Source organism: Arabidopsis lyrata (assembly GCF_000004255.2).
Source record: "Arabidopsis lyrata subsp. lyrata unplaced genomic scaffold ARALYscaffold_5, whole genome shotgun sequence".
NCBI lineage: Eukaryota > Viridiplantae > Streptophyta > Magnoliopsida > Brassicales > Brassicaceae > Arabidopsis > Arabidopsis lyrata.
Genome location: NW_003302551.1, coordinates 1,002,125 through 1,019,813, shown reverse-complemented (window position 1 = coordinate 1,019,813; position 17,689 = coordinate 1,002,125). Strand labels below are relative to the sequence as shown.

Sequence of the window (17,689 nt, the reverse complement as noted above, 5' to 3'; positions counted from 1 at the left end):
ATAAAATCAAATGTCTTCAAAGTTGAACCTTACCGGTGTCTCCAACCAAGAATCTTTCTTTAGTCTGGTTTATACATCAAAAACCCAAATCCTCTCTAAACCGCTAAAACAGTGATGTGGCTTGAATACCAACCAAAACTGATAAAATTCAAATCATATATTTTACTGATTAGTATTGGTAATGTTACTTTTACAGTTAACTAATCTGGTTTGAGATTCTCTATTTGTATTGACTAGTGACATAAACTAACAATAACTGAAAAGTAATTTAGAGATATGAGGGAAAAACTTCAACTCTTTTGCTTCTTCTTCTCCACTCTCTGCAATTTCCTCCATTTAAGATAAATCTGATATGACAAACCACCAAAGACCATCGAAACACATCCCCATTGCTTCAACGACAATGGATTTCCGCTCATTACCGATGACACGACGATGCTAACAAACTTCCTGGTCGTGGTTATGGTTGTGTTAGCTAGTGACCCGAAGTTACTTATTGTCATAAAGATGAAGTTTTGTCCCACGGCACCACATAGACAATACTTTAGAATGTCCCATGCCGCTTCCGGGTGTAGCTTACAAAACTGAATTGCTTCGAATCCAATCCCTTGTGGCAATCCAAACATATATATCATGTTGTATATTGTTCCCCATAAGTTCATTCCGAGCATTATATCCCACGCTTCGGTTTTTGGGTATCTGTCAAAGTTCATTGTATAGTGATATGATTATAGACTTATAGTAGGAAGCTGTAAGTTTTATGTTACGATTCCATGTCAGATCATATATACCTTGAGGCAATAGAGTCTTGGGTAGCGTTTGTGAATCCGTCAAAGGCAAGGTTTAAGAAGCATAGTGCGTAGCCTAAGGGTGCATTGGGATGCGCTAGCTTGCTAATTGTCTTTGAACTTGTCTGAAAAGAACAATTCAAAAGCTTATTAGTTAATCATATGCCATGATCAATAATTTGAAAAACATTATGAGCAGAGTTGGATACCTTAAGAAGAGCAAAGAAAGATACTCCTCCCGCGACAAGAAAGGTGCACATGTACTCAGGGAAAGTGTATCTTATTCCGTAAACTAAAGTCCCCATAAGCATAACTGCATCACGAATAATAGAGCAGCATGAATAAGATAAACCGAGAGAACTTAAGAAGAAATGTGAAAGAAAGAGAGTTTCATGATCAACTTTTTGAGGAGTTAACGGATTGAAGATGTCAACCATACCTGGAATCATTTTCGACGACTTTGCCAGGACCTACAGTAAGCAAGATCAGAAATTCAGAATTCAACCCAGCATTTACCTAAGAACAGTTTAAAACCATAATCTGAGTATTACTGATGAGGTAAAAAGTTACCTGAGCTGGATAACTGATATACTTCAAAGCTTCAATTCCCATGGCTGGACCAATCGTATTAGTAATGCCGGCACTCCAATACGCCCACCATGGTGCTCCACCATTACCAGCGCTTGACCAGAGCTTGATCACTGGACATCATCAAATGGTAGACAAAGACGAAATTTCAGCCACATTTTTCTGTATTCGACGACAATGCAATGGAGATGGAATTGGAAAAATGCTCACTTATATAAGACCAGACCAAGCAGACTACACTCTGAGCCAAGTTCAAGAATGCAAGATGCTCGAACCTCTTCTCATCTGGACCAAATCTCTTGGTGGACCTAATCAGATAACGATTTTCGTTAGTCCTTGTAGCTATATGTCTCTAAAAATTCCAGGGACATTTTTCGACAAGACTGAAATTCTAAGGTAACCACAGAAATTCGTATACAGAAGGTTCAAGAACAAGTTCCGGCAGCTATGTCTAGAAATTCAAACCACAGATTCCGAATATAGAAGTGTATTTGCAAGCGAATCATGACTCACAATTTCGCAACAACAAACTGAATCGAGCAATGAAGACGACGAGAATCGATCTGACCTAACAATTGCACTTACAGAGTCTCTTGAAGAACGCCTTGGTAGATGTAGGCGGACCAGATCCCGGAGATACACAACGCCAATAACATAATTCGACGGAAACCGGAGCCATGAACCTCCATCGCCGCTCCGGAAACGCCCCGACACCGGCGATGATTCCTCCGGCGCCGTTTCGATTCGAATTTCACTGATCGAATCCGAAAAAATCGTAAACTAAAATGTTTGATTTTGGATTTTGGAAGAGGAAATTGTTACAAAGGCGCGAAAATAGACGTCGATGTTCCACGTGGAAGCTAATCACTGGACTGATGATCTCACTTAACGTTTCTTATTGGTTAACGAAGCACCCACGTGCAGCTCGTGAAATGGGTTCCGTGTCTGAGACAGAAAGAGAAACTACACGCCGTTTTATTGTTGTAAAAACCACACGCTAGTCTTTATAAGTTGCAACATGTTCGGTGGGTGGGTGCTTTAAAGTTGACCAAAAAGTAGCGTCACATCATTAAGGGTCGTTAATCTTTGATTTAGATGGAGTTTTAATCTCTATTTAAGTGTATTGATTGAATCATTCAAGGGGACAAACTGAATAAGAAACTCGTATGTTCAATTTATGAATTTTGATAAAATACTAGTAAATCACATTTATAAATCTAAGATGATAAGATAGACGCTTTTGTGTAAAGCAAAGATGATAATATTGTTGACAAAGAAAAGATTGAAAGTATAAATATGATAGCAAATAAAATAATGTGCACTCAAATTACGTATAGTACTTTTAAAGTCCATGAATATCATAATGGATCGATGGCTTAACGGATAGATAATATAATATGGTTGACAAAAAATATACATAATAAGAGTTTGAAATAGTCAAAAGATTACTATTGAATGCTTCTTTTTGTCGTTTTTATACTATTCACATGCTTCGCGTTAAAACCTTAGGATATATATATATATATATATATTTTTTTTTTTAACCTTAGGATATTTATACAAATCACTTGGTGATATTTATATATCAAGTTGCAATATACGGACGTTATATATTGTAATGCTATTCAATTGCCGACAATATACAATTATAGTAATTAGAGTGGCACAACCGTAACAACCGTAAATGTTATCACTCAAAAGGTAAATTTAAAATTGTGTTGACCATTTAATTATTTATGTTAGTACTATCAGCATGTCATCATCATACAAACTAGTTTTACAAACAAAAAATAATCATCATATTCCAACTCAAATTTGTTATTATTTTTTTTTTTTACACCAAAACACCATTATTATTAAGCTAGTTCGAAAACGTTAGCCTCGTGAGTCAACCACTCCGGAACTTGGAAGCTTACATGAGAAAAAACTAGACCTCGTACTCGAGCGCTCTTTGCAAATTTGTTATTATTTAAACGTAAACATCCGTATATTACATGTTTAAAATTGTGAATGAGTCTTTTTTTGGCAATTTTTAGTGGAATCAGGATTTGTGTTTAGAATTTTTTTCACAATTCCATACAACTGAATGACGAATAACACATTTTGATATTTTTTTTTCGGTCAACTATTCATTTGATAAATTGTTTAGTGATTCTTCTATTAAATTCCAATTTTTTTTTTTACTGTTCTTTTTACTTACAAGTTACAATTGTACGATGCTTTATGATAATTTATATGCGAATATTGTCCCCACGTGTCAATGTAAACTATGGCCAAAGAAGCTCTTGGAGTTGTCGGTCAAACATAATGTGATTGATAGAGGAATTCTTTTTGGGGTCAATGCATGAAATAAAGTTTTTTTTGTTAATAGGAATAAAGTTTTGATACACTTGAAATTTAAATATTACAAAAGCGTGTTAACTACTCTCTTTCTATAATTAAACAGTACCAAACCACCTGTACTCCATTTAGAATTGATTAACAAATCTTTACATTATCTAAAAATGACAAAAAATAATGGAATCTTTTACCAAAATTAATCTTTAGATTTGATGCATCTTTTGCTTTTGCTTAAAGGTGAATGTAAAAAAAGCTTTGAAGAAATCTGACGTGGATTTGCTGACGCAAGCAAAGACGTTGCCAGATGGTCCAGATCTACTAACACAGGTTTTTACCGAACTATCCTTTCTTTGATGCCGGCATTAAACATAAAGATTCGCCGAAAGCGAGGGTAATATCGTCATTTAAGAGAAAAAGCCACGGACCACGGCGAACAAAAGCAAAAAAAAAAAAGGATAGAATCGTAATTTGATCCAAAACCCCACCACCACCACGACTTCTGTATGTATTATGGTTGTGCTGTGATTCTCTGTGTTCTTTCACGTTCCTTCTTCTTCTGAAATTCTGATTTCAAAATCTTTTTTTTTTTTTTGTTGGAGAATTAATTATTATTACTACTACCAGCTTTTGCGCCGCAGAGTAAACAAAGAAAAGCTCGTTGGCTTTGTTCTTTCGAATCTGTTGATTGTTTATCGAGAAAAAAAAAAAACAGTGAGGCTTTAGTTTTGAGAAATGGGTAATTGCTTAGATTCATCAGCTAAAGTGGATAGTAGCAGCCATAGTCCTCATGCTAATTCTGGTAAAGTTTCCTTTTTTCTTCTCCATAGCTCTAAAGTTTCTTCTTTTATCCAATTTCATTGCTTCTTAAGTTTCTGTTATGAATCCAAGCTCTTGTTCTTTGTCTGACATCTTCAAAATCAAACCTTTCGAAATACCCATTTCTGCTTATGTCTGATTTCTCTGTGTACTTTTGGGGTTAGATGTTGGAAAAATTTGGTGTTTGAATCTATGTTACTCCATTATCTCACTATTTGACTGTTTATAGGATTGTTAAAGCCTCAATAATTATCTTAAATTTGATTTTAGATGGTTAAATTTGGTTAATGTTGATTGTTGAGATTGAAATTCGAAATCTTCCTTTAAGTCTAATTAGAAATCAATTTCATTGAATTGTTAAGTTATGATCTCACAGGTTGGCTGTTTTTAGGATTGATTTAAGATGGTTGGATTGCTTAATGTTCAGATTGAATTATAAACCAAGTAATGATCTTTCGTTTAAGTCTGACTTATATGGTTTTATTTGGATCACTTTTAGCTTCGTTGAGCTCAAGAGTTTCAAGCAAGACAAGTCGTTCCACAGTTCCTTCAAGTTTAAGCATAAATTCTTACAGCAGTGTTGAGTCTTTACCTACACCAAGAACAGAAGGAGAGATTTTGTCATCACCAAATCTTAAAGCTTTCACCTTTAACGAGCTCAAGAATGCTACTAGGAATTTCCGACCCGATAGTCTTTTAGGTGAAGGAGGTTTTGGTTATGTGTTTAAAGGATGGATTGATGGAACTACTTTAACTGCTTCAAAACCGGGTTCTGGAATTGTTGTTGCTGTTAAGAAACTTAAAACTGAAGGTTTTCAAGGTCATAAGGAGTGGTTGGTACGTCTTTGTTTCCTTGCTTCTCCTAATGATTTTGATCATGAATTGTGTTAACATCGTTTTCTCACATATGTTTTGTATTTGTTTGGTTTCAGACTGAAGTGAACTATCTTGGTCAACTTAGTCACCCAAATCTTGTCAAACTAGTTGGGTACTGTGTAGAGGGCGAAAACCGGTTACTGGTATACGAGTTCATGCCAAAAGGAAGCTTGGAGAATCATCTTTTTAGACGTATGTAAAAAATTATCAAGCAAATCCTGTTCTATATTGATGCATCTTTGGTCCTTTATACGTTGTAGTCCCCGTGAAATGATTCTTTTTTTTTAATCTTGCAGGTGGGGCACAGCCACTTACGTGGGCTATAAGGATGAAAGTTGCAATAGGAGCAGCCAAAGGACTTACTTTTCTCCATGATGCGAAATCGCAAGTGATATACAGAGACTTTAAAGCTGCCAACATTCTACTCGACGCGGTAATAAACCTGACTAGTAGCCTCCCTTCAACCCCTTATTTGGGATTTCATTATATTTTCTAGCTAACTTCTATATCGATCTGAATCGCAGGAATTCAACAGTAAACTTTCAGACTTCGGTCTAGCTAAAGCAGGTCCTACCGGTGACAAGACGCATGTGTCCACACAAGTCATGGGTACTCACGGATATGCTGCCCCGGAATATGTAGCAACAGGTGAGAAACTTTGGATTTAGCTTTAAACCCTATTTGCTACAAAAACATTAGTCTCTCTATGCTTCAAAAGCGTTGGCCTTTACTTCAAAAGCTTTGGCCTTTACTTCAAAAACATTATCATTTGGCTACAAAAGCTTTATCCCATTGCTTTAAAAGCTTTAGATCTTTACCACAATAGCCTTAGCTTCGCTTCAAATGGATTTAAGCACTTAGTTTCAAAAGGTTTTTAGCACTTAGTTTCAAAAGGTTTTTAGCACTTTGCTTCAAAAGCTTTCGCCTTTGCAGCTTATACACTTCACTTCTTAGAACTTTTAAGCTCAAATCTGATTTTTATGTACAGGTCGATTAACAGCTAAGAGCGATGTATACAGTTTCGGTGTGGTACTACTGGAATTACTCTCAGGACGAAGAGCAGTAGACAAATCAAAAGTGGGAATGGAACAGAGTCTGGTGGACTGGGCAACACCGTATCTCGGTGACAAGCGAAAGCTCTTTAGAATAATGGACACGAGATTAGGCGGTCAGTATCCTCAAAAAGGAGCATACACAGCAGCAAGTCTTGCGTTGCAATGCTTAAACCCTGACGCAAAACTCAGACCTAAAATGTCAGAAGTTTTGGCCAAATTAGATCAGCTTGAATCAACGAAACCTGGAACTGGAATTGGAAACAGACAAGCTCAGATTGATTCCCCAAGAGGTAGTAATGGATCAGTAGTACAAAAATCCCCAAGGAGGTATAGTTATGATCGGCCTCTCTTACACATAACTCCTGGTGCTTCTCCTTTACCTTCTCACAATCACTCTCCTCGTGTAAGATAGGAATCACGGTAATAGTTTTTCTTTTGTCTTTGTCTGTTGTATGCTGCTCTGTTTGTAAAATGTGTTGTGTAACGGACCAAAGTTTCATACTTGGCTCAATTTATAAAATTTGGTTTCAATATGGTTTGTTGGTACTTAGAGAATGTTATGGATCCATAACAGCTAGGACCTGTCATATCCTTAAAAGAACACGATCTTAGCTTCATCCATAACAATTTCATTTCGATTCTAATCTTGTTCTCCGTGGCTAACTAGTCAACTTGGGCTGACTTTTCTTTCCTGAAAATTTAGCATGTTGTCACAAGTTTTGGCCAAAAAATCAGATGAATCACCAAACATTAAATTTGGAACTGTAATTGGAACTAGACAAGCTCATGATCGGCCTCTCATACACAACTATTGCTTCTTCTTCTTTGCCTCCTCCCACAATAATCACTCTCCGTGTAGTATATGTGTTATGTCTACCGGACGAAAGTTACATTCTTTAGCTCAGTTTTATAAAATTTGGTTGGTTCGGTGCTAAAACTGAAATGCAAAATCCAACAAAAAACTGCCAATGGTAAAAGAAACTTTTAAGAACTATTTACTCAAACCCTATTTTGTTTGCGAAGACAAAGCATCTGAGAGTAAACTGAAGACAAGTAGAAAACATGTCAAAAGACTCATCACACCAAACCAAAACCAAAACCAAACCAAACCAAACCAAAACACACAGAAAATCAGGATAAAGAAACAGTTAAAAGTGATTCAAAAGGTTTCAGAGCTTTGTTCAACAGAGTGTAAGATGATGAGGATGCCTCTATGCATTGCTGTCTCTTTTGTCATGAAAAGGTTTCAGAGCTTTCACCGTTTCCACTCAGCTTTCGTCGACTTGTCTGAAATAAACATGAACGAAATGTGTTAAAAGTATGTAGATACTAGATAGTGTAAAAGTTATTGAAGAGGCTTGTGTATAATTAATTATAGGTTTAAACCTCTTACCACCAATGTCCTTGGAAGACGAAAAAGATCTGTCACTGTTCATTGATCCTTTAGCTGAAGCTATGAGAAGTCTGTGAGCCCTTGGAGACATTGTACTCGGCTTACCATTGGCTGCGGGAGGAAGAGAGTGGCGCCGTGTTGTCCCGTTTTTCTCAGGCTTCTCTTGAGCAATTCTCGGAGACCCTTGTCCTCTTATTCTTGCCTTTGCAGATGCAGTTGGAGCCATGTAGCTTGGGATTTTTCTTCCACTCTGTGTAAGCCCATCGTCTTGATGATGATTCTCAATTTTTGCAGGTAATGAAGCTCGCCTATCGCTTGGCTTTGTGTTCTCAGAAGCAACATTTCCATTCTCAGAGCTTATCTGCACGTCTGGCTCTTGGATTTCCTCTTCAGCCTTATCATCTCTCTCGGCAGTCTGGAGTTCCTCTTCAGCTTTATCATCTCTCTCGGCAGTCCTGAGTTCCTCTTGCTCCGGGTTATCCAGGACCAGTGATTTCTCATCTTTATCGAGATCAGAGTCTTTCAAAATTGTTTCAGGGATAAGATTCATCTTTTCATCTTCAGGAGCATCAGCTACAGAAGCTGAAACCTCTTCAATAGGCAATTCTTTCTGCACTGCATCTGCAATCTCTTTCTTCTTCTCAGCGGATTTACGGGTAGCTTTCCCTATCCCATTAGAAAGTGGAGCCTTTTTAAGACTAATTCTAGGCTTCTCATCTTTGACCTCCACTGAAGACCCTTCCTTTAAGGCGCTAGTACTTTTTCTTGAACTCTGCTTAGACTTGTCGTTCTCAATTCTCGAAAGTTCTTTACCAAGTGTGGAGGCCTTCCTCACAGTTCGCTTAGGCTTTTCGTTGTCAGCTGTTGAACGGCTACTCGAGCTGTTCCCCGTATTTGAACCACCGGATGGTTTCTTGACACCTTTCTTAAGTTTTCCCTTTTCCATTTCAACTGCTTGAAAACTTCGCTTCTTTGTCTGAGATTTTGGTACCAGATTCTTAACCACCAGTGGACCAGGAGCCCAAACTTGCAATTGCGTCCAGCGTCCAAGCCACACCTTGGCTGAGTTAGGATCTTCAGGACTATACTGGATCTTCAGAGGCAATGTTGTTGGTGACGAAACCAAAAGCTGAAGTCACCGAAACATATATTTAAGAGCCTGTCACAGAATCACATAGAAAAATGATGACGTTACCTTATCAATCATGGAGAGCTTTGTAGGATTCTCCATCCAACTGTATGTGCTTCCTTGCAAAGTTTCAGAAGTCTCAGTTTCCTAATAGACGAAAGAATTACAGTTTCAAAAGCAAAATTGAGTAACGGTTATCAAAGTGGAACTTCAAAACTAACAGACACTAAATACCGTAATTGTTTTCTGAAGTTGAGCCACGGTTTCTGAAGATCTAGCTTTCTTCCCACGAACAAGTGCTTGTACTTTCACAATTCCCCAAATGCAAGAGTAAGTAGCAACAGCTTGTCTTCTAACCAAGTGACCACGGATAACTGCTTGCAACCTTATGATACCTTTGAGGTTCTGAAATTCTTCACGGGCCTTCACAAGTTAAGAAAACAACAAAAGTATCAGCAAAACAAGACCCAAAAAATCATTACTCGAATGTAGAAGAAGTATTCATTCACCTGCTGAGCTCGGAAAGCAGCTTGAACCTTTGTAGCAGCTTCTTCAAGCTTTACTTCTTCAGAGTCATTCCCTGACTCAAGATTCACATTAGATGACTCATTGCCTTCAATGTCTCCGCTTGGCTGCTTCTCGGTAATGACAACATCAGGAACTACTACAGTTTGAGTAGCTGCAACTTCTTGAGATGAAATTGCAGGTGGTTCAGTAGGTAACTTGGAGACATTATTATCCTTCACCTTCACCACAAGCTCTTCTTTTTTTGCAGATCTCTTCCAAAATATGAACAATGTTTACAATTACTAATCATTTAATTCTCACACAGATAAAAAAAAGCAGAACTTTCACTATATATTCTTACCAATTTTTCGCCTCCTTTCTCCAAACTCGATTTGGATGACTTCTTCCCAAGAAGAGACTTGATCCATTTACCAGGACTTGGAGTCTTTCCCATCTTTTCTAATGGCTACAATTAGAAACTTGCTACAAAAATAGAAACCTGCATATACAGAAAAAAAAAAACACATTTATATAAGCACACGCCAGGTCAAAATAAACAAATTCTATGAATTTACAGTAGCAAAAGCCATGGAGCCATCAATTTTACTTGAAGCTGAAACATACGACAAACATAGAATCAAAAATCTTAAAACAGAAACCCTAGAAACACACACAAGACATAAAGCAGAGAGTGCGTGAGAGAGAGAAATAAATATTAACCCTAACAGTTCGAAACAAGACGAACACAGACATCAACTACACAGTGATTAAAGCATAAATCAAAAAGAGAGAGACGAAAATCAAAAGTAACGAAAGCCAAAGGAACACATAAATAGACCCATTGACTAAAGTGAACAAAAGCAGAGATTTTGACGACTACAAACCAAAACCCATGTAGATTTAGCGGGAAAACACCAAAAAAAAACCTAAATTTCATATGAACAAATACCAGAAAAACTCAAAAACCGTTTTTTGGAATAAATTAGACTTACAAAATCGAAAAGAGAGACACTTTGTAAGCAAAATCAAAGAGTGAAAGAAGATGGAGTAACAGTGAGTACTCAGATCTGAGTAGAAGAAATCAAAAGCGGAAACTTTTTTTTGTGAGGGTTTTTCCTAAAATGTGTATGAACCAGAATTAAAAAGGTCAAATCTGAAATTAACAATGTACCGAATCGTTACTCTTACGTTCTTCAAAATGTTGTCTTGTTAGATAGAACAAGAAGGCTCTTTCGTCGGAGCAGTGACCTAAAAAACCAAAAAGTGGATACAGTAAGAAATTACACTCACCGTTTGCAATGTGAGAGAGAGAGAGAAACAAAAGCAGAGAGAGCGGAACAATAAAGGTATGAAACGACTGTGTTTTGTCTTATTTTATAAATGGGCTTTATTATTGGGCCTATTGGTGGTATGAGCCCAATTGAGGAGTTGTAGATCTGGATTGTATTGGAATTTACTGGAAGTGAAATATCTTTCGTTTTTAGTTGGATTAATGATTTTATTAATTGAGAATTAATGCTGTCGTTATCGAAGTGGTTAATCCGCTAATTCCCGATTTTGAAAGGCATTAAATGTTTGTTAATTACGTGTGTCTATCTTTTGTAGATATTTTAACTTTTAAATCCTTACATTGATCCTAAAAAAGTTCCATTTCACTGTTGGATTTAGGCCTGGCGTTCGGATATTACAGTCGGGTTTTTCGGATTTAGAAAACTAAGACCCGTTCGGATATTTTAAAACTTCGGGTTCGGATCGGGTATTTCGGGTTCGGATTCGGGTTTACCCGAAGTATCCAAATATTAAAAATTTTGTATCCGATTCTATGCAAAGTATTAAAAATACTCAAAAAATCTATAAATTTTAAGTATTTTATACCTGAATCTAACCAAAAGTAGCTAAAACAACCGAAAATATCTTAATATCCGTATAATTTAAACACTTAGGTTATTACAAGTATAAATATTACTAATATATTATATCTATGGATTTATATTTTGGATATGTTCGGATACTTGTTCGGGTTCAGGTTCAGGTTGGGTTCGGGTTCGGGTTCGAGTTTTCGGGTTGTGAAGTTTAGAATCCGTTCGGGTATTTTAAAACTTCGGGTTCGGATTCGGGTCGGGTTTTTCATGCCTGGTTCGGTTTGGTTCTTCGGGTTCAGACATTATGTCCGGGCCTAGCTAGATTCTAGCAACTAGAGCACTGAAAGTGGATGGTTATACAGTTTGCAATATGACTTATGTTAGTTTAGAGATATTTGTATGTGATGGTAATATTTTATGTAGCTAACGAAGTTTTTTTTAAGTCTGTATGTGTAAACTATGTGATGGTGTCTTTTTCGTTTAGCTGCAAAACATTTTGTCAGGCAATTTGTATAACTTGCCAAAAAAAAATCATTTATAAGTTAAAATATCTTGAAATATACTCCCTCTGTTTTCGAATAGTTGTCGTTTTAGAGAAATTTTTTTGTTTTTAATTAGTTGTCGTTTTCAGTTTTCGATGTAAAATTTATTACTTTTTTATTTTTTATATTTATTTTTACTATGCAACTTGATTTACTATTGGTTAAATTATGTTTAGGTAGATAATTAATGATATTTTTATATTGAAAAACTAACAATATTAATAATTTTTTAATTTGTGTATATAGTTAAAACGACAATTATTAAAAATGGAACGAGTACGGAGGATGGACTAAAAAGTTGGTATATTTTGGGCCTAACCGTATTACATAGTAGAGGGGCTAAAAGTTATACGAATGAAAAGCGTAGAAGCCCAAAATAACCTGTTTTCTCAAGTAGTATTTAATTTTATTTTAGTAAAAATCAAAATACAGTAGTTCAGAGACTTTGGAATTTAGAAAAGAAAAATCGGGAAAAAAATTTAAATGCATTTTTTCGATAAAAAATAAATGGCTGTTGAGGGAAATATTAAATGATACTTTCGCAGTGACGATTATTCCAAGGCCGTTGCATGTGCTTGAATCTTGATCATATAAAATCCATAATTTTTTTCTAACACTAGTATCATTAATAAAAGTAGAAATTGTACCCAAAAAAAAATGAAAGAAAGTAAATGAACAGTTCATCAGAACAAAAGAAACAGCTCGACATTTGGTAGAATCTCTATCACACTTTTAAAGAAAAGACACAAAACGTAATGGCTTCTCGAGGACAAAACACGACATATATTTCTTAATCTCATTATCTATCACTGACAAGTAAGAAAACAAATCACTTGTTTAATCAATATATGAACCAAAAATGTTCTTCCATTAGAGCATCCCCAATGGGTGCATGTGGGTCTGTGTTAACAATATATTTATTATAATTTTTTTAAGAGAAAGAGATTTGGTTAGTGGAGAAAGAGAGAGGAGAGAAAAAGAGATAGATGAAACATAAAACATCAAAATAATACCCACACCCAAGTGTTATCTCACATCCATGTATTACACTATTCTATTATTTTTCTTTTTAATAATACTCACACCCCACCAAAACATATACCACTGTGTATGATCTTAGAGTTTAAGTGTACTAATTATAGTTAACCATATGAGTTAGGGAATTTACTTATTACATGAACAAAACAAACATTTGATTTAGTATCAATTCTTTGACATTTTGCTTGAGTCTTCTCACTTCATAATTAGTAATTAACAAGTTGAGCTAAATTAATTCTAACACTATGAAAATAATGTGAATATAAGTTCTTATTGTTACAATAATTAGATTAAAATAAAATTTAAAATCTCATGTTCTTGGATTCATTAAAAACAGTCTGTCAAGTTGAGGCAGTGCAATGTGCAGTAATGAACAAACAACCAAACAAAAAATATAAAAGTTTAAGAACTTAAGATTGCATTTATTGCCTCCACCTTAATTGGCTTTATTTCAATCTTTCTTTTATGTTTCCCATGAAAATCTTAAAGAAAATTTACCCAAAAATTTATAGCTCTCTTCTTCATCTCCTGATCCAAAGTTTTCCCTTCACTTTCCCAATAGATCTGTCTCTGTTTCCACAAAAAATGACACCTTTCAATGAGTCTCTGTTTCTCTAAAGCCAAAAACACATCTTTAATACTCTAAATTTTCTCAAGAAAATGCAGAAGTCTCTCCAAATTCATGTATTTTCCTTCACTTTCCTTCTTCTTCTTCTTCTTCTTCCACTACTCACAGACTCTCAGCTAACTTCAAGTGAATCACAAACTCTTCTTGAAATCCAGAAGCAACTACAGTATCCACAGGTTCTTCAATCATGGAATGATACAACCAATTTCTGCCACATTCGTCCTTCTTCTTCCTTAACAATCATCTGCTTCAATGGTCACGTAACAGAGTTAACTGTCACCGGGAACAGAACCAGTAAGCTCTCTGGAAGTTTTCATAAACTCTTTACTCTTCTTACACAACTATCAAGCTTAAACACTTTGTCTCTTACCTCTCTTGGAATTTCTGGTTCTCTCTCTCCTAAGATCATCACCAAGTTATCACCTTCTCTTGTATCTCTCAATCTAAGCTCTAATTTCATCTCCGGGAAGATCCCAGAAGAGATTGTGTCTTTGAAGAATCTGAAAAGCCTTGTTTTAACAGACAATATGTTCTGGGGTTTTGTCTCTGATGATCTCAGAGGATTGTCGAATCTTCAAGAGCTGGATTTGGGAGGTAATAAACTCGGTCCTAAAGTTCCTTCACTACCAAGTAACCTCATCACTGTTTCATTGAAGAACAACTCCTTTAGATCCAGGATTCCAGAACATATCAAGAAGTGGAATAAGCTACAAAGTTTAGACCTTTCTTCCAACGAATTCACCGGGTCGATTCCAGAGTTTCTGTTTTCGCTTCCTTCTCTTCAAATTCTCAGTTTGGACCAGAATCTGTTAAGCGGGTCACTTCCAAATTCTTCTTGCAGCTCCTCAAAGATTATAACTTTAGACGTTTCTCACAATCTTTTAACCGGAAAACTTCCTTCTTGCTACACTTCAAAGAGTTTCAGAAATCAGACAGTGCTTTTCTCATTCAATTGCTTGTCTTTGGTTGGCACTCCTAACGCGAAGTATCAGCGTCCGCTTTCTTTCTGTCAAAACCAAGCAAGCAAAGCAATAGCTGTGGAACCTGTCCACAAGGTTAAAGAGAAAGATTCTGCAAGAATCAAACTCGGTTTAGTGATTCTGATAATCATCGGTGTGATCATCCTTGCAGCAATTTTGGTTCTGTTGGTTTTGATTGTCCTGAAAAGAAGAAGATCAAGATCAGAAGATGATCCTTTTGAAGTAAACAACAACAACAACAATGAGAGACATGCCTCTGATAAAGTCTCAGTTTGCAGCACCACAACCGCCAGCTCTAAGTCATTACCAGACTCAAGTAAACAATGACTTAGTATTACTTTGAAATCTTGAAACTGACTTTTTTTCTAGCAAAAACCATTAACAGGATCTTACTGAGTGTAGGACGTGTACCACAGACAATGAGATCTGCAGTGATTGGTTTGCCACCGTACCGCGTCTTCTCCTTGGAGGAACTGGAAGAAGCGACTAACGACTTTGATGCAGCAAGTCTTTTCTGCGAACAGGTAAAAAAATAAATTACATGACTTGAGTCTCTAGTGACCAGATTGATTCATATATTTGGTATTCGAACAGCTGTACAAAGGTTGTCTCAGAGAAGGTATACCAGTAACAGTGCGATGTATCAAGCTGAAGCAGAAGAGTTTGCCACAAAGCTTAACTCAACAGATGGAAGTTTTGTCGAAGCTAAGGCATATGCATTTGGTTAGCGTTCTTGGACACTGCATTGCCAGTAACCAAGACCACAATCAACACGCTGGAAACACCATCTTCATTGTCCAAGAATACATCTCTAGTGGATCATTGCGGGACTTTCTTACAAGTAATAACCTGAAAACGACAGAAAAAATATTCAGGTTTCCATAGATTCAAATGCTTATTCATTATAGGAATTTTGAAATCAGACTCTAGGAAGAAAGAAGTACTGAAATGGCCTCAGAGAATGGCGATAGCCATAGGAGTCGCTCGAGGGATACAGTTCTTGCACATGGGAGTAGCACCAGGGATCTTTGGGAACAATCTGAAAATAGAGAATATCATGCTTGATGAAACACTCACCGTGAAAATTAGTGGATATACTATTCCTTTACCAACCAAGGTATAAAACTCTTTGAGTAATTCATTTAAATTGCTACGTTCAATAACCCTCTAAATTTCTTTCTTTCTTCTTTTAATTGATCAATCTAAGAACATTTCATGGCATTTATAGGTTGGAGAAGAGAGCCCTCAAGCCAAACATCCTTGGAGGTTGTTGTTTTATCTCTAAAGTATAATACAATGTGTTCTCTTCTATCAAATTCTGAAACTTGTTAAATCAACTATGTGCAGTAATGAAGATAGAGAGAAAGAAGATGTGTACCAGTTTGGAGTGATACTACTACAGATCATCACAGGCAAAGTAGTTGATGCAGGATCTTCAGAGATGGGAAGTTTGAAGCTTCAGGTTTGCATTGTTTCAGTCAGAACCTTTTCATCTTTTTCAATCCGACACGGTTTACAAATTTAGAACCTCTATGTTATTTCCTGCAGCTCGAGAACGGTTTGAGAGATGAACCATCAGAATTAAGCAGCTTAGCAGATCCATCTGTTAATGGGTCATATGCTTATGAGTCGTTGAGGACGACAGTAGAGTTTGCTATCAACTGTCTTTGCGAAGATCAAAGCAAGCGGCCTTCGATAGAAGATGTTGTGTGGAATCTGCAGTATACAATTCAAGTGCAGCAAGGATGGAGACCAAGCAGTGGGAACCATGAATCGTCCATGAAGGCAATATATGAATGAAATGATCATAAAGAGAGACAGAAGTGTAGAAACAGTGACAAGTGTTAACAAGTCAATCTGTAATTTCATGGAGTACTAGACATATCTTCTATTAGCTAAATTAGTAATCTGTGAATACAGAGAAAGTTGAAATGCATATGATAATTATGAAGATGAATGTGGTTACGAAAATACAGAGAAACATCAAAAGCAACAAATCACAGAGCTCGAAAAACACACAGAAGAGTGGGTGAAACACAAGAGAGGATGCTTAATGTCTTTTTAAAGACTAATGATACAACAATAATATTATTACTAGTCTGCAGTCCAGAGTCCAGCTATGGTCGACAACATCGCGGACTCTTCTGTTGTACTCGCGCTTGCTTTGCAGCTTCCGAATTTTACAGGATAATTCGGATTAGGATGACAGAACAATGACTGTGATAAGAAAGAAAAAAAGGGATATTGTTCAGCCACTTATGTCATCTGATGAAGAACAACAATTCAAAATGGAGATCAAAGATCTGTCATCTGTGTAAAAAGGCAGGAGAGGAAGTAGAATAACAACAATCATCAACAATAGTGAGAAATTTGACATTTGAAGCATTTTGATATGACATATCTGTATATATATACCTGAATGGAGGTTAGTATAGCAGGGACATCATAAAAGATGGACTTATTTCTGAAGGCAAACTTCTTTAGGATTTTGTAAGCATTTTATAAACTCGCCAGCTAAAAAAATTAGTGAACTATTCCCTTGTGTTCCACACAACTAAACCCATGCTCTTTTCTGAATTCCTCATCATTACCCGGATTATCAAGATTCCTTGTTGATTTTTCGAGTCTGAATATATATTTGACATCAATACATACTAGTAGCCAATGTTCATGGGTTCAAACTCAATCACCTTTGCAAAAGCTAACTCTGCCATATCCACATTCTTAAGGATATTAACATACACCCAATATATATATATATATAGCTCCCCAAACAGCACCATAGGGTTCAACTAGAATACAATGGGATTTTACTAGATTCTCTAATTCTTGACTAATCTTCTGAGCTCCAAGATGGGCACTAGAAGACAGAACACTAACCAATGTAACAGGATTATGACAAACACTCGGTGACAGCAAACACATACACACCAGCTTCCTTCACATCAGAGACTTTCATGTACCCAGATAGATATCAAATCGTTGTAACAAAAACCAAGCTGACGTGACTGAGGATTTTCGTCGAACACCTTGCGTGCGTGCGTCCTCGACCAAACCGCATTTTACAGTTGATTGAGATCATATAATTCAGCACAAAGGGCTCAGCCTCGCAACCTCGCTCTCTCAGACGCACGTTCCATGGTCGAA

General features: G+C 36.4%; 4 protein-coding genes and 1 long non-coding RNA gene across 7 annotated transcripts; 2 read left to right on the top strand and 3 right to left on the bottom strand.

Moving 5' to 3' along the window:
* Positions 1-139: 139 nt before the first annotated feature.
* On the bottom strand, positions 140-2,183 carry LOC9312898 (UDP-galactose/UDP-glucose transporter 1). Its single transcript, XM_002875100.2, has 7 exons — positions 1,962-2,183; positions 1,587-1,684; positions 1,359-1,489; positions 1,228-1,258; positions 998-1,101; positions 792-913; positions 140-699 (listed from the first exon to the last, which is right to left on the bottom strand). The coding sequence occupies exons 1-7, from the start codon at positions 2,063-2,065 to the stop codon at positions 291-293; spliced, it is 999 nt and encodes a 332-aa protein (XP_002875146.1). The 5' UTR covers positions 2,066-2,183; the 3' UTR covers positions 140-290.
* A 2,039-nt stretch (positions 2,184-4,222) lies between these two features.
* On the top strand, positions 4,223-6,996 carry LOC9311214 (probable serine/threonine-protein kinase PBL3). Its single transcript, XM_021024769.1, has 6 exons — positions 4,223-4,515; positions 5,032-5,369; positions 5,465-5,600; positions 5,705-5,841; positions 5,933-6,056; positions 6,397-6,996. Exons 1-6 carry the CDS (start codon positions 4,449-4,451, stop codon positions 6,873-6,875), a joined length of 1,281 nt encoding a protein of 426 aa, XP_020880428.1. The 5' UTR covers positions 4,223-4,448; the 3' UTR covers positions 6,876-6,996.
* A 436-nt stretch (positions 6,997-7,432) lies between these two features.
* On the bottom strand, positions 7,433-10,799 carry LOC9312897 (protein IQ-DOMAIN 31). Of its 2 annotated transcripts, none has more exons than XM_021024767.1 (7): positions 10,664-10,799; positions 9,854-9,991; positions 9,495-9,764; positions 9,220-9,408; positions 9,052-9,132; positions 7,857-8,985; positions 7,433-7,750 (listed from the first exon to the last, which is right to left on the bottom strand). In XM_021024767.1, exons 2-7 carry the CDS (start codon positions 9,944-9,946, stop codon positions 7,719-7,721), a joined length of 1,794 nt encoding a protein of 597 aa, XP_020880426.1. In that variant the 5' UTR covers positions 9,947-9,991; positions 10,664-10,799; the 3' UTR covers positions 7,433-7,718. The 2 variants fall into 2 exon arrangements, with proteins under 2 accessions (XP_020880426.1, XP_020880427.1); XM_021024768.1 differs by having other exon boundaries at positions 10,681-10,799.
* A 2,527-nt stretch (positions 10,800-13,326) lies between these two features.
* Positions 13,327-16,478, top strand: LOC9311213 (probable LRR receptor-like serine/threonine-protein kinase At2g02780). Its single transcript, XM_021024302.1, has 7 exons — positions 13,327-14,858; positions 14,945-15,066; positions 15,137-15,383; positions 15,466-15,659; positions 15,771-15,808; positions 15,890-16,004; positions 16,091-16,478. Exons 1-7 carry the CDS (start codon positions 13,595-13,597, stop codon positions 16,340-16,342), a joined length of 2,232 nt encoding a protein of 743 aa, XP_020879961.1. The 5' UTR covers positions 13,327-13,594; the 3' UTR covers positions 16,343-16,478.
* On the bottom strand, positions 16,467-17,609 carry LOC110228109. Of its 2 annotated transcripts, none has more exons than XR_002331719.1 (2): positions 16,958-17,609; positions 16,467-16,759 (listed from the first exon to the last, which is right to left on the bottom strand). It is a non-coding gene; the product is annotated as an uncharacterized LOC110228109 (long non-coding RNA). The 2 variants fall into 2 exon arrangements; XR_002331720.1 differs by having other exon boundaries at positions 17,423-17,609.
* Positions 17,610-17,689: the final 80 nt, after the last annotated feature.